Source organism: Thunnus albacares, chromosome 3 (genome assembly GCF_914725855.1).
Source record: "Thunnus albacares chromosome 3, fThuAlb1.1, whole genome shotgun sequence".
NCBI lineage: Eukaryota > Metazoa > Chordata > Actinopteri > Scombriformes > Scombridae > Thunnus > Thunnus albacares.
The window spans coordinates 25374730-25390375 of NC_058108.1; the positions used below are offsets into that span (position 1 = coordinate 25374730).

A 15646-nucleotide genomic window follows, 5' to 3' on the forward strand; every position below is an offset into this window, starting at 1 on the left:
TTTACAAGCTCAGCAGAGGGAAGACAATGACGCCAAGCACTAATTAGCTGCTATCGTCTGGCTTTCACAGGATCTCTCAGACAGTCAATTCAATTACTCCATATAACAGCAGAGGATGAATCAAGAGGGTATAAAAAAAAAAAAAAAGAAAACGAGTGAGCAGAAGGGAAGGGTAAGAAAGAATAGAAATGACTTGGGTCTTGCTCACTCTTCCCTATCTGGACTTTCTTATCTGCCCTTGTGCCCCTGAGCCCACCACATTTCATCCCTAATGAACAGCCCCATAAAAAGAGGGAGTTCGATTTCTCTCTCCTCCTTTCTCCCATCTCTCGGCCTCCCCTTTCCATCCTGCTCCACTGGAAGATATCAGAGTCTATCATTCGCTGTGCTGGGCAGCAGCATCCGATCTTCAGATTTCCTTCACATTAAGGATCCTATTAGATAGAGAACCCTAAAAGGTAATTGGATTTCCCCCTAGTTATCTTCATCTCTGTTTCACCCTAAGCCCACTGTAATAACTTACTCTCAGAGCCAAAGATAACTCAATTGTGTCCCGCAGAGAGCCACTGAGAGTGTGAGTGAGAAAGAGGGAGTGACAGCGAGAGGGAGAAAGCATATGTTATGTCTCTGAGGCAAACCGGTATCTAAATCGACACCTCTTTCACCGGCTTCTCAAGGATCTGAACTCTAACAATGCAGCAAACATGAATTTATTTTCATGTACTGAATGATTCTACTTTTTTGGGCCGTTTAGTGCTGTTGTTTAACTATACCAAGATTTCTTAGATTCAGTAAAGTATAATGAGGGAGGATACAGATTATGTACGGGCAATTGATAATGCATGACTTAGTAAAACTCCTCACTTGCAGTGTAATAATAACAGCTGAAAAGAGTGATTTCGGAGGCCCACTTTGGTCTATTTCTAAGACAATAACCAACCTATAGTCTTGCCACAACACAATAGAAAGAAAGCATGCTTTATAAAACTGGGACATAGCTGAAAATTATTTCAAAACCCTCCACCCACGCCCTCAGGGGGGATGTTTCATTGGCCTGTTATTTTTATTGTGGCAGTGCAAAATGAAACCGTTGGCTCCAGCAGGCTCAAGCAGAGCTTGTATGGAGGCAAAAATCAATACAGCAATATCAGAGCAAGACTTATCAGGGGTTCACTTCTTCTCAGAGGTCACTGAGGAGCAACTGCATTTAAGTGGGGGAATTCAATTGTGAAACATAGTTTGGAACGAGCTCTGAAAGGTATCTGATTAAGGACGGCTGGAAGATTGCAGGGGTAGAATAAGTTTCAAAATGACAACGAGAAAATACAACTAATGGAAAGTTATAGCTTTCCGTTAGTTGTATTTTTTTTCCAGTCAGTTGATCAGTTCATGTAGCTGATAGTGCTGCTTCATTTAGAAACAAAACAACCCCCTGACCCTACACAGCATACAGTATTGTACTAGAAAAAGGCCTACACAGAGAGCACACAATGTCTTACAATACAGATACAGGAGAGTCTAGCTTGCATATTTATTATAAAGTATGACTTAAGAAAGTGGGGTGAGAAAGAAGGCTGACAGAGCAAATCAGCTAACTACTAAGTAGCAGAACAGCAGATGCCTTGTCCATGGTTGCCTTGTCATTTGCCCTCTCTTACTCAACATTCATTCATCAAAAAACAAGTCATACTGTGTTTTCATGCATGCTAGTAAACAGACAAATAACAGCATGCTTATTAAAGTCTTATGTAAGAGCAGGACTTGAATTCTATCAGTTACATTGCTTATTTGTTTGGGGGTTTTTTTTGGCCTTTTGCCTTTATTTGACAGTCAGTTTAGATAGGCAGGAAACACAGAGAGGGGTATGACATGCAACGAAGGTCCTGTAATAGCTTATTTGTGTTTCCAACTCTTGTTATTTGGATGTAAAGTACAGATTTTAAGGGCATGGTAAGTCTTGTGCTGGAAATGCATATGAAAGAACAGAAACCAGCAATGTCATTACACACAAACGGGACAGACAACAACAAAAAAGCCAATTAATCAAATTGGTCTGGAGAGCTGGGGACATTGCCTGTCGAGTGTAATGTTGAGCCAAACTACTGTATGCCAGGTTAGGAATCGGGGACCAATGCTGGGGAGTTTGAGAAATCGAGAAGGGGTAGGGACATAGCCAGAAAGAGGCCGAAGCAGAGCAGCTCATTAGAGGCTGTCGTGTGTAGACTGGCTGCACAGTCTGTCTGCCTGCCAGTCAGCACCATGCTCCGAGCCATTTTTCCTTCCCCGTCCTCCTGCTGCTCTTGCATCAGATGAACACAGCTGCCTAACATGACATACATGCACTTTTGCAAGAGCACAACTACCGTGCACCTTTTCATAAAATTTGTATCCAGTGGAATAAAAAAAAAAAAAAAAAAATCTGCTACATTCAGCCTAGCAGAACTAAATCACACTCCAGCAGTCTGTGTGTTGATGATAAGGTCAGGTTGGGTCAGATCATACTCTGCAAATGACTGACACTGGGAGCAGTGTAAGTAATAAGGGTTCCCAAGAAAAAGATGCCAATCACATAGAAAAGCAGCCTATCCAAGGAGGAGAGAAAAAAAAAAAACAGCAATCCAAGACAAAAGTTTGATGTGCAAGAGTTGTGCCCCTACCCCTCTGATTGACTTTCAACACTCCTGAGGGATTTTACTTCACCCGAATGTAAGAGAGACCCTTCCTTGAACCTTAAAAAAGCATCACATTTTACTGCAAAGTGGGAGCTGAGGGCTGAGGCTTGGGAGTGGAGGTGGAGGTGGTGGGTTTACACACAGTCGGCCCTTCAGGCCAGCACCTCTCAGGTCTGTCTGCAGCTTTTAGTGCTGGCAGGTTCCTGAGAAATGAGGGAGGGGGGGGAGAGGTGGAAGAGAGGGGAGGATGCCATATTCCTGTCACTGGCAAAATACACCCCCAGCGGGAGTATAATGGACAGGATCTCAGCGGGACAGGAAATGATTTTGGTGAGATCTAGAAAGCAGAGGGAGGGTAGCGTAGCAGAGTTGGACTGGGAAAGGGGTAATGAGGGGTGCCCATGGGTCAGGACGGAGTTGGCCCGGCGGCTACATGTGAATGGCAACGTTTGTGCTGAGAACTGGTAGGAAGGAGAGGGGGAGAAGTTATGTTTCAGAGGGCAAGCCTGCAGTTAGGCCAAGAGGCACGGGGATAAATTAACACTACACAATGTTTGGTTAGCGATATGTGCCAAGCGTGATCTCCAGCCTCAAACTACTCCAGTGTGTGTGTGCGTGTGTCTGTGTTTGTGTGTGTGTGTGTTCAAGATTAGTACAGGGTTATGTTTGAAAAGTAAACATTTATCCTCTCAGTTTGCTGTGACAGATCTGACTTGATGGACAAGTTTGAAGTAGTCATTGGATCAGCTCCTCTGTGCTCTCACTGACTGTTACCTCTTTCTTGTTTTCATTGAATATATTCACAGACAGAGCAGGAGAATATGAAGCTATCAACCATTTTTCTATCAAAGTAGTCTTAGCGCGATGGGCCTTCAGTTAAAAATGGACTTTATTGTCCAAGCACAGCAAGCCTAAAGCTGTGGATCTAACAGAAGGAAATGGGAAAGATTAAATAATGCTGCAGTCTTTCCCATCTTCATCTTATTATCTCATTTAATTCTCCTGAAGCCATATAAGCTGAAAATTGTTTTCGGTGAATTTATCATAGCCATCCACAATGGAGTGTGTTGAAAATACTACAAACCCTGCATCTCTCGTGGTTGGAGATGATCCTCATAGTCTTCTGCTAAGTATAGTTAATTGCTTTTTGTCACGTCACACATGGCAATGCGGTCTAACTTTGTCTATTCAATGAAAACTTGCAATCAGTTTATATTTTTGGTCAATCACATTCTCACTGTGTAGTAAAACAATGAGAGGAAACAGCTTCACAAACGCAAAACTAGGCAATCCGTCATCTTTCTTGTACAGTACTTTGAACATGTGGCAAGTTCCAGTATTTGCTACAGTAAGCTGTAATTCCAAACTTGTAAAATACATATATTTTGGATGGATTTTCAATGGTCCATATTTAGGGATGATTTAGTTTGCTTACTTAAGAAGAAATTATGTCAATGGGCATATTATGCCCATACTTCTGTGTCTGTGCATGGGTTGCCAGCAATATGCCGCATCTTACCTCAAACTCTGCATGTTTATGGATGTCTTCAGCTCTCTGTCGGCTGAGGATAAATTCTGCTTCATTAGCCACACGAACTAGGTGGTCCTTCATGGTGTGACTCAGCAGCCTGAGGGAGACGGGAGACATGCATCAGAACATCAGAAATACTGTACATCTATTTGCATTTTTATTTACATCTCTAACAAAAGTGTATAGATGTCGATTATGTGATTTATTTACTTCAGTCAAAAGACGCTACATGTCTCACAAAGAGGCTTGGGAATCATAAAATCTTGATACTCAGAGTATTTTAAACATCTGTTTAACACTGATATCTGGTAACCTAGAAAAGGAAAAGCCATGTAATATCCATAAAATGCTGAACAGAACCGTGCAAAATAAGCAGAAAATCTAATTTGGAAACAAGACCAAACCAGTTACATCCTTTAACAGGGGTGCAGGTGCTAATTGATTTGTTAATGATATGCATCTGACAAGAGGGAGGATCTCTGCCCATGTTGCTACATATGTAGTCTACCTCCCTCCCTCTTCTTATCAGTGTTGATGAAACATGCATGTTATGTGTGTGCGTGTGTGTGCAGGTCGAAGAAACCTCTCTGCAGCCCTAGAGGTCAGGACTGTGCAAAGTGGAACAATAACAGACCAGGGGCCAGAAAGGAGGGATGGGGGGGGGGGGGCCCAGGCTGGGACCGAGTATGGGGTGGGGGTTTAGGGGCCAGGGGATGACTGTAACCTAAGCCTGCTGTTTCAGCACAGGGCAGCAGGGGAGCGGAGGTGCTGGGGCCTCTGTAGCCTCTCTTGCCCTGTCTAGGCCCCGCTATCAATAACCCAACCACTGCCCTTCTTTATGGTGCTCTGTACTCACATACTTATGGACAAAACAGACTTACAGTATCCTTTAAAGTGTATTTCTTTTAACATGCACTTTAAAATCGTCATTGTAGAAATAGGGGTTTCACTGGTTTAAAATGTTCCTTTACCAGCTGATGCTGACTTTCCACAGATCAGATATAAAAATGAAATTACAGGCTGCTATTAAAAACCTAATTAGGGTGGACTGACTGTGGAAACTACAGTATAATGTCTAGATTTAAAGAGATAAATTTGATTGTTGGATAGGAACTTTTATAAATCATTTATGAATGCTGTTATACAAATTAAGATTGAAATCATACAGTTCATAATATTAAATAACTGTCTGATTCCAGCTAAGGGACAGATCAGACATGCATTTGTTTAAACATATATGCATGCAGAAGTAGACTAAAAATCACCACACTTTGACCCTGACTTGAGGTATGATTGTGAAAGAGCAGCCTCTTTAAAGTGAGTCCTCTGCAAAGAAGTCGGAGGACTACGTTGCTAGTCTCATTAGCATTACTGTGAGTTAACCTGCACATTCTAAAAGCTAGGATCAATAATGGAAAGTGTGGCGTTCTACATCTGAAAGATGAGGAGGACCTGCAGTAAAAATAATAGATGAGATAAATCATACGTGGGGATAATTGAAAAACAAGAAAAAAAAGACAAATAACAAAAGACAGACGTAGACAGAAGAGATTATTAGAGGCGGATAAAAGCTCAAGCAGAAACACATAAACTGACACAGGAACAGTAGGAAACTAAGAGCGATTTCCCAAGTGTCACAGAGGAACAAGCTATCACAGCCCCTGTCACCCCTCTCCTTCTCCCAAATCCCTCTGGGATGAGCAGGTATTGAATGGAGCCTTGAACTCCAGAGTCCTCTATCCTCACTCTCCCAAGCTCCTCCTCACTCCCTGACCATTGATTGTTGTTGGCCAGAATCTTGAATAGCCACCACATCACAAGGGCGTCTGGGATCTTGAGGGCCTGAGGGGCTGTGATGTGATCCGGGAAAAGGTGAAATTGGAAAGTGGTCGATGGGTAGAGGTTGGAAAGATAATGAAGAAGTGCTGTTGCAAGGAGAGAGGACAGCAGTTAACAGGTCGGAGTTACCCACCTGCCTTCGTTGACCAACTCAATAAAGGCTAGACCTGCATTCTTCTGAATGGAGTTCTGCCATTCCTGCAAGCAAACACACAAAAACACACAATATATCAATACATTACCGATGTAACTTTGCAATGTTATTGAGAATTAATGTCAAACACGGTCTTGTGAAACTCTTGGCACATGTGGGAATGGGGAGGGAATGATACATTTGGATTGAATTAGACATTTAAAAAAGGTAGAGCTAATATATTCTACACCACATTTTAAAGGGTGTACGTGCTTAAAAAGAAACATCATCGATAAAACACAATCCAAAAAGGGATACCAACCGCTTTGGTCAGCACAGGCTACAAAATCAGCTGGCAAACGAGTGGAAAGGAGTGAAAGAACTGTGTTGAGAGTGCATTTATCACATGTAAATACACAAATTTCCTCCTCTCTTTGACTAACGTTATGGTTCAAGGTGTCAGTCTAAACAATCCAACCGCAGCCGTGTGTGACTTTATATCCTCAACTTCGAGGGACAACGAGAGAAGGGAAACTAAGCGGTCATCGTCTCTCTGTTCAATATTTCAACACCTTCAACACAACCGTTAAAAGAATAATAAAGCAACAAGGTCATGAGGCCTGTCTGAACCTCACAGCGCTTTTTCCCCTTCTTCCTCTCTGGGGAGATGGAGAAATATGCACAAAAAAGCCTCATGCTAAAAGACCTAAACTACCAAACTACTCTTTTAAAAAAATCATTAATCACAGTTTGAACTCCACCACGCATTCCACATTATTGAGATATCATTGAATGTGTCATGTGTTGATAAATATTTAGATTATTCCAGTAGTTGTAGAAATAACCTCTACGATGATCCGCATTTTATTAAAAGCTTACAGAAATTCTAATTTCAACAAGGTGCCCAAAACAACTTATTTCAACTGCTTTTATAGTTTAACTATGACATGAAAGATATGCTATGTGAATGTGTATTCAAGCATAAACTTTTTAAACTCTGCTGTCATCATCTCTTGAGCTGATAGAGGAAACTGTGTGTTTATGTAGAGACTGCCCTTTCAGTAAACCTAGAGAGCCCACAGGGACAAGGATATCAGCGCCACAAGGAGGAAGGAAAGATCAATTTACAAGAATTTCTAATACAAATCCAAACATATCTGTACATATGTGATGACTTTCAAAACCATAAACAGTTTTTCCCTGTTTCCAAACCCATAAACAGTTTTTCCCTGCACAACAAATGTTAAACCATCAGAACCAATCATGCCCCAAGCCAAAAGAAACCATTCTTCTGAAATGCCTGTGCACCATCACTCTGTAACCAACTGCACGTCATACAGACAACAACCCAACACTTAACCTCAATTCATAACTGCTTTTTGTCCTGAAGGCTCATATTGGCATTGACCATGTTTACAATACATTCCAAATAAAGAGGGCACGGAGGGAATAAAAGTCCGCACTTGGGAGTGGAAACAGTGTTTTGGACTTGAGTACTGGCAGAGGGTTTTTTTTGTGGCTGAGGCTTGCTTTGGAGGAAGTGTGCGAGAGTAGCCTTGGGGCCTTCTAGTTGAAGCATAGACTGTAGTTGAAGGACATTAACCATGAGTGTTAGCCCGTGGCCGTGGGGATTTTCCAGACCAGGCCAGACTGTGCTAGCCGGATTTCAAATAAACACCACAGGAAGTGAGGCCGTAAATAGAGTCATACTCTCTGGAGAACCAGAAAACCAGTGACATTAAATTTCCTTTACGTGATTTCTTTAAAATACTTGGGCGTTTGATGAAGGAGGCTACAAATTCCATATAAAACTACAGCTGAAATACAAAGATTATCGATTGTAAAAACTGAAGCGGTGACGCAAGGCTCGAAATTAGGTTTGACGAACAGCGTAGAGGCCATTGGCATTTTGTGGACACAGACAAAGGTGATAGCAAGACTAATGGTGTCATTATGGGCTAAGAAATGGCTCTTCTAGTTGAATTAAAAAAGCAATGACCCTGATCTGAGGAGTATCTCCTAGTGACAAAAAGGAAACAGGGACAGGTCAGTGATGGAATATTGGATTTTGGCTGCCCTGGTCAGCAGTGTCACAGCTTTTATGGCCGCGATAGGGGCCATGACCACAGCACTCCTGATGAGAGGATACAAGCAGCCATTTGTGACCTCTCACCTTTAACCTGACCTCCTAACAGATGATAGGATGGAGAGAGAGCGCTGTCCCTTGATCCTGATTGGAAACTAGACAGACGTTTTGCCACCAGTGTTTAATAAAGCTAGTAGGAGCTGCATTTTGTTTCTTCTTTCGTTTTTGCGTGTGAGAGTGTGTATGAATGAAAGTTTTAATCTATTCATGGAAATGCCTGTTTCAATCTGAAGTCAATAAGACAGCTCTGTTTGGTCTGTGTTCCGTGATGATGGCATTGAGTCTAAACACACATGCCATACACTTCCGTCATTACAGCTGATTATCCATAATCAACATCTAAATATACCACTACCACTAGTGAGAAAACACAGACCTCCTGAGCAAAATCGCCTTTCAAACATCAGGCTCGCCACAACACAAGGAAAACATTTTCCGACATTGAGGAAAGAAATGTCTCGGCTCTCTCGAAATAATAAATAAGTCAGTAGTGCTTTTCAGTGGCATCACTCATAATCACAAGTATTTGTTTATTTGAAAGGCTATGGGGATTCAATTTTAGATGAGAGGACAAAAGCATAAATCCTTGTGTCAAATGTGGCAGCGCAGCAGAAGCTAAATTAAAGAGGCTGAAAGCTACTGATTTTTTTTTCCGTTTTTTCAAATCCAAAAATGTGTAAGAGTTACAAGTATAAGAGTTTGATTCCAAGGTGACAGGGTAAGCCTGCGATGAGACAAAAAAGCTTAGCAGATGGAAACAAAACGCATATGTTTTAAACATGTTGGACATCTTAAATTAATTCAAATAAATCTGTCAGTAACTGCTGTAGTATAAAAGTGTTTATGACCACTGACGTCAATAACAGGTGGTGACAAATCTTGACATTTTGAATTTAACCTTTGCGTTTTGACGACAACAAAAAAAAGAACAGACAAGGAAACCGTTTTTTGGAGCCGTGTGATCCAAATGTTGAAATGTGAACAGCGATCTGATATCAACGACGCCCTCAAAAAAAAAAAAAACACCTATGTGAGCGGATGAATGAGACAGACAAAACCAAAATATAGCTAGCATAAGCTATCAAATATGTTATTCATCATAGCCCCTTTGTCTGATTCATATAGACATTGACTAGTTTTGTTGCTTATTCATGCTGCTGTGTCTGAAAACTTGTGTGAGTGTGTGTGTGTGAATAACTTAACACCGGCGTGTCTACTTCAGCTCTCAACAGTCCACATGTGCGTGTTCAGATGGTATCAGCTTAAAGAAAAACAGACACTTGTATTGGTGTTTGCGTGATCAAATTCACAACTGGAGGAATATTTACTGATGTCCAAATATTTATACAGCAGGGTCTCCAAGAGCTTCATGGACTCACATTTTCATGGCTACACTAACACAAAGAGTGCAAAAGCAGGACTTAAACCCCCTTCCCCAAACAGACAAACCAAAAACATGTCAGGGCACTTGAGCTGTGCATGACAATATATTTACTTGGAATACATAATACATACAGTTTCAAACGATGTCAGTATATCATAAAAACGGACTCCTTTTTAAATTAATTAATTTTTCAAACTTATCATGCAACAAATCCGGTATTTGGTTCATTCAGTTTAATGATTAGATTTTAATGATATTGGGAGACTAAAAATACTTGAACAGATGTTCGAAAAAAGCAATCACCCAATTTTCATGACTTAATTCCCAATTTCTTCATTTCACGACTTCTTTTGTTTACATTTGTTTATTTTGACTTGAACTGTGGGCCTAGACCTTTCTGTGCAGTTTAACACAAGAACGTTAACTATGCAGCATAACATAGAAACTGGTTCCTAATCATGCTGATTGAAAATTGTCTCTTTATACCTTTTTAGTTCCAGTATGCCTCAACACTGGGTTAAATTTGCTCTATTTGTAAGACATCTTGTCTTGTTAGCTTAGCCTTTAGTTGATGATGAAAGCTCAGTGTAAATTTCAAGCCATCTCTTTTAGAAGACACATAAAAATCAGTAATATAATGTATAATGATCAAAATATATTGGAATTCACAGTTATTGCAACTGAAATGCAGTTTAGCCTTATAAGTGAATATCATCTATATTTCTGTTATTAATGTTGTTATTATTATTGTTGTTGCTGTGCTTCTCTGTGTCTTCTCTCTCCCCCTCCCTCCTTCTCTCTCAACCCAACCAGTCGAGGCAGATGGCCGCCCACCTAGAACCCGGATCTGCTTGAGGTTTCTTCCCATTTTTCCTTGCTGCTGTCATCAAGTGCTTGTTCATGGGGGAATGTTGGGTCTCTGTAAATTAAAGAGTAAGGTCTAGACCTGCTCTATGTGAAAAGTGCCCTGAGATAACTTCTGTTGTGATTTGGCACTATAAAGTGTAAATAAAATTGACTTGACTCATCAAAACATTTGGATATTATTGCACGTTAGGCCTTTTAAATTGATGATGATAGACTACCTTTTGCATTACTTAAGCTCAAAATCTGCATCCTGTTGTTGTGGGCGTGACAGGGAGTGGTGATTAAAGGTGCAGCACAAAACAGAAAAGGTAGTTACCGTCCATTACGTACTGTATGTAAACGTTATTTAGCTTATTTAACTTTTTTGCTGAATCATATCGTTTCCTTGTGGCCCAGTTGTAAATATTCTGCTGAACAGAGACTACTGATGGGGATCTAGACTATTGACAACAACAACAACAAAAATGCTTGAGCCATTTTCTTGTATGTGAAAAATAAACTTATTTAAACTTGTTTAAAAAGCAGTCATGTAATTGCTCAAGAAATACATTATATAAGATGATAGAGCTGGAACATGGACTCACTCATAGACTAACTGGAATGAACATCAGTTTAGTCATTAACAGGAATTTCATCTTTGTAAAATATTTCCTCAGATGACAGAGCCTTTTAATACCGCTCTCTTTAATCCGTGGCCACAAACCTGTGCAGGACAATACCTGCAACAGCCCTATCACTGTGCTTAAACGCACAATATGAAATTTCTGCCACTAGGGGTCTCTCAATCAAAACAATAACAAAAGACGAAGTGTGATGATGGTGTGAAGTAGCGTGGGATCATGGGAGTTGTTGTCTTTACTGTTAAACAACCAGTTTTTTCGGGATAGGATTACCTCAGTGTTCATTGTTCAAGATGTTTTTACCGAAAGCAAAATTATCTGCAGAGGTCTCCTCCACTCCAGAACAAACAGATGAAGTGGTTAAAATGGGTAAAAACACTGAACAAAGCAGTTCTACGTTAAAAATCAATGTTTCTCTGACGCTGATCAGCAGACACAGGACGTAGGAGGGGCTGTTAGCTGAGCTGCTGCTAACATTTGCTCAGCTTGTTTCTCTGACAACTTAAGACTCAGGCATTCAAAATGTTTTTTACCAGAAGCCAAATCATCCACAGAGGTCTCCTCGTCTCCAAAACAAACGTACACAGGGATTAAAACTGCTAAAACACTAAATAAAGCAGTTTCACTTAAAAAAAAAAAAAACATCGGTGTCTCTCCAAAGCTGTTCAGTAGAAAGAAGATGTCTGGGAGGGGCTGCTAGCCAAGCTGCTGCTAAAGTTTGTTAAGCTTGTTTTTCTGATAACTTAAGATCCAGACGTCCGATGACTAAACTTCTTCATCCGGTTTAAAGATACAGTTAAAAACGACCAAGATCTAAAAAGATTATCATAAAAATGTTGCTTAAAACAGAATAAATCAGTCAATTTATGACAGTTTCTGGCAGGCAACCACAATGCCAACATATTATCTTGTATGTATATACTCTTTGGTAGACGCCATTGTGGCAGACAACCACAACGCTGACACATGCATCTTGTGCGCGTATACTCTTTGGTAGAGGGGGTATGATGCCATTGAGAGGCGACCAAATGAAACAGACCTTGATTAAAATTACAGATTTCTCTGGGTTTGAAAATTGTTGGAAACATTTGGGATAATGTAAGTATACAACTCAAAGTATTTAACATAGGTCTAGTTGTTTTTAGACATTTTAATGCAGAAAAGTTACATATTATAGCTTTAAGGATATTGTAACAATTGTTTAAGTATGACTTTGTGCAACTCTAACTTCAAGAGTGGGCCTATGAAGAATGATAGGGAATGACAAGAGTGAACTTTCCTATTTCAACAATCAATCACGTCCAAGATTTGAAACTTGCTTTTACTAAATCAAAAAATGCAGGGAAATGAATTTCCACTCCAAATCTTAGCTAAGACGCCAGGACATGATTTTATCAGCAGGATAGCTGAGAGAGGATTGCAGGGGGAGAAATATATGAAAAGATTCCAAGGTCTTATAACTTGGGACCTGTCAGGTAAGAAAACATTACATTAACAGTGCCTGTCAGGAGGAGAGGGCTCTGTCGGGGAAATTCATTTATTTGAAACATGATTATACATTGTGTATAAATAACCAACCGTTCATGCCACTTGAGGCCCTCCAGTCCCGAGCCACTAGAAGCCAGCTCACAGTAAAACCGGCTGGGAGCCAAATTAAAAGCCACTCAATTTTTTAGGAGTCTCTCGTCTGATTCTCCCCTCTCAGCTAGACTTCACTTCCTGTCAGGAAACCCCCCTTGACCCCCCAACTCCTCCAACACAACACGCCCGCCGCCCTCTCTCTAGCTGCATAGTTGGCAACGATAGGGAGCCTGCAGAATTAAGTGCCAGTTGGTGTTACTCTGTTTTCTCTATGTCTCACAGGAGAGTACCCTTTCAAAGAATATACAACATGATATTATCCTCTGAACTACAGAGTGATGGCAGGGACACTGAGCCGCGTGGCATGGCCATAAAGGGGCAAAGGAGCAGAGCACAGGGTGAGGGCGAACGGGGAGGGAGGAAAAATAACACTTTGATTTGCACTGATCTTGAACCTTGTGTGCCTGTTTAACTGCACAGTGGGGTGTGGGTCTGACTGTGAGGAAAATGATGGGGAAAGTATTTTTGTCCCCTGGTTTCATCACATTCCTCGCCACTTCTCTCACCTCTCTCAGCTCCCCAAGTGGTTCATACAACACGGTCTGCTCTTGATCCATCAAAGCCTCACTTACGGGAGAGAAGAAGAAATATGACCACTGACAGATATAAATGACTATTTAGCAACTCAAACATCAAGACTCCACGTTCACCAACATAACCTTTAAAATAAGTAACTAGCAGTATAAGTAATTGAGCCTATGTTTCGATGTAAAAACTGAATTCTGGTTGTTTTTTCTTATTTTTATGACCACTAAGCTAGCAACCCGTTCCCTCGTTTCTCAGATTATGGTATTGATTTTGTAGAGCATGACGACCGTGCACTCACGACCTGTTCCCTGACTGCAGGGGTTTAAACTTCTATGCCTCCACCACTCTCTAGTCCTAACCTGGAGGTCAGAGGGTCAAGGGTCAGGAGGAGCCAAGTGTTTTGGGAAGTCAATGTCTTTCTCCCCGCTGACTGAGAGAGAGCTGCCCATCTGTTAAACAGGTTAACTTCGGTGAGACTGGCTGGGAACATATGATAATGTGCAGTCATTGGATTAGCGGGGTTAACATTGATGTTATTGAATTACTATTAAAGGATTATAGGCATCAGTGGTCACAACGAAATACTAGTTGTTTAGATCAGAGATAGTGTACGTTCCAGCCGTTTTAGTTCAATACATCATTTAGTCCAAAATCATTTTTAACATGTAAGTGTTTAACAGTAAATGTACTTCAGCTTGAATTCCTGACTATTAAACGTGCAGTGTGTAGAATTTAGTGGCATCTAGCGGAACAGACTTGGCAGAAATGGAATATGATATTCATAAGTATGTTTTAATTAGTGTATAATCACCTGAAAATAAGAATCGTTGTGTTTTCTTTACCTTAGAATGAGTCCTTTATATCTACATAAGGAGTGGGTCCGCTTCCATGGAGCCCGCTATGTTGCACTGCCATTTTTCTACTGTGGCCCAGAACGGACAAACCAAACACTGGCTCTAGAGAGGGCTTTTAATGTTTTTTTGGTGAGTTTCATGGCCACCGTGGGTTCTCCTACACACTTGGAAGAGGAGGATGAAGGGGAGGGGTATTCAGTTGGTTGCTATCTGCAACCTCAGCACTGGATGCCACTAAATCCTACACACTGGTCCTTTATAGGGTTTGTTCACACAAAAAAAAACATGTTTCACCAAAAAAAAGTAATTTGAGGTTCACTTACTTAGCCTTATGTGTAATGTGTACTATGCATTTTAGCTTTTTCCAGATCTTTCAGTCGCATCTCAGTGGACAACTGAATACAATCAACTGAGCTATCTCCATGACATCTGAGAAAAGTCCATCCACTGAGAAAGATGTGAAATACAGTTGAAAGCTCTGGAAAAAGTGGAACTCTAGATAAGATTTTTTTTGGCAAAACTACTGTTTTCAAGGTCAAGAATGAACTTACATGCTCATTCAATGTGGCAATGAATAGATTTTTGATTTTATTTGCTCAAGCTTAGCAATATCTATCTCAATAAAAATGGAAGTGAATGAGGTTTTAAAAAAAAAAAAAAAAAAAAAAAATCAGCAGAAACATTACTCTGCAGGAATATTTCCATGTTACTCTGGTTAATCTGCAGATCTCTCTGAACAGTTTTCATAAGGACTATTTCTTTGGCAGTATGTAGTTCCAATAATATTTTTCAATGCTGTGAGCACCAAAAATTACATTTATTAATCTTCATTGTGATGGGGTGGAGGTAAGTGGAGACATTTCATAGACTGATATCTCAAAACCAGGGAAAATAAAACCAAAACTATCTGTATGGCTGAACAATACTTGCGGTAAGTAAGAAAACTATTTTTTTCTTTATGTGTAACTTGGATGAACCAACCTTTGATTGGTAAAAGAAGAGGAGAGAGAGAGCAAAGGTAACATCAGGACAAAGGTTAGAAATCTGGACACGATATGGATATCAAGAAACATTACTTCACATATACACTGAATTTTAAAACAATCTAAACATGTATAATGTTAGGGGTTTTTCTTTTGATACAGCAAGGAAGAGCAGTCTTTCCTATCTGGGCTTGACCATCATGAAACCAGTGCTCCTCAACCCCACAACTCTCTCTCTTCCTTCCTTCCACTCCATGTACAGGATGTATTTCTGATAAATGGCAGAAGGATGGATGGGCTGACAGAGGGGCCGGACAATAATGGCTGATCTACAGGACACAAATGCAGCTACTGAGGAGATTTATGGGTCTCTGCTCATCGTAGACTGTCAAGTATCCGATGAGATGATTTCTCAAAGCTCTGGACAGACGGCAGCGAGCGCACGGGG

The 15646-nt window shown here is 40.6% G+C and overlaps 1 protein-coding gene across 8 annotated transcripts in view; it reads right to left on the reverse strand.

Moving 5' to 3' along the window:
• The window catches only part of lrba (LPS responsive beige-like anchor protein), a 191405-nt gene that overhangs the window by 102392 nt on the left and 73367 nt on the right, over positions 1 to 15646 (reverse strand). For all 8 annotated transcript variants that reach the window (XM_044347236.1, XM_044347239.1, XM_044347237.1 and 5 more), the window contains exons 34-35: positions 6176 to 6240; positions 4192 to 4300 (exon numbers count right to left, since the gene is read on the reverse strand). In XM_044347236.1, the coding sequence (XP_044203171.1) occupies positions 4192 to 4300; positions 6176 to 6240 (174 nt within the window). The remainder of the gene's footprint in view (positions 1 to 4191; positions 4301 to 6175; positions 6241 to 15646) is intronic.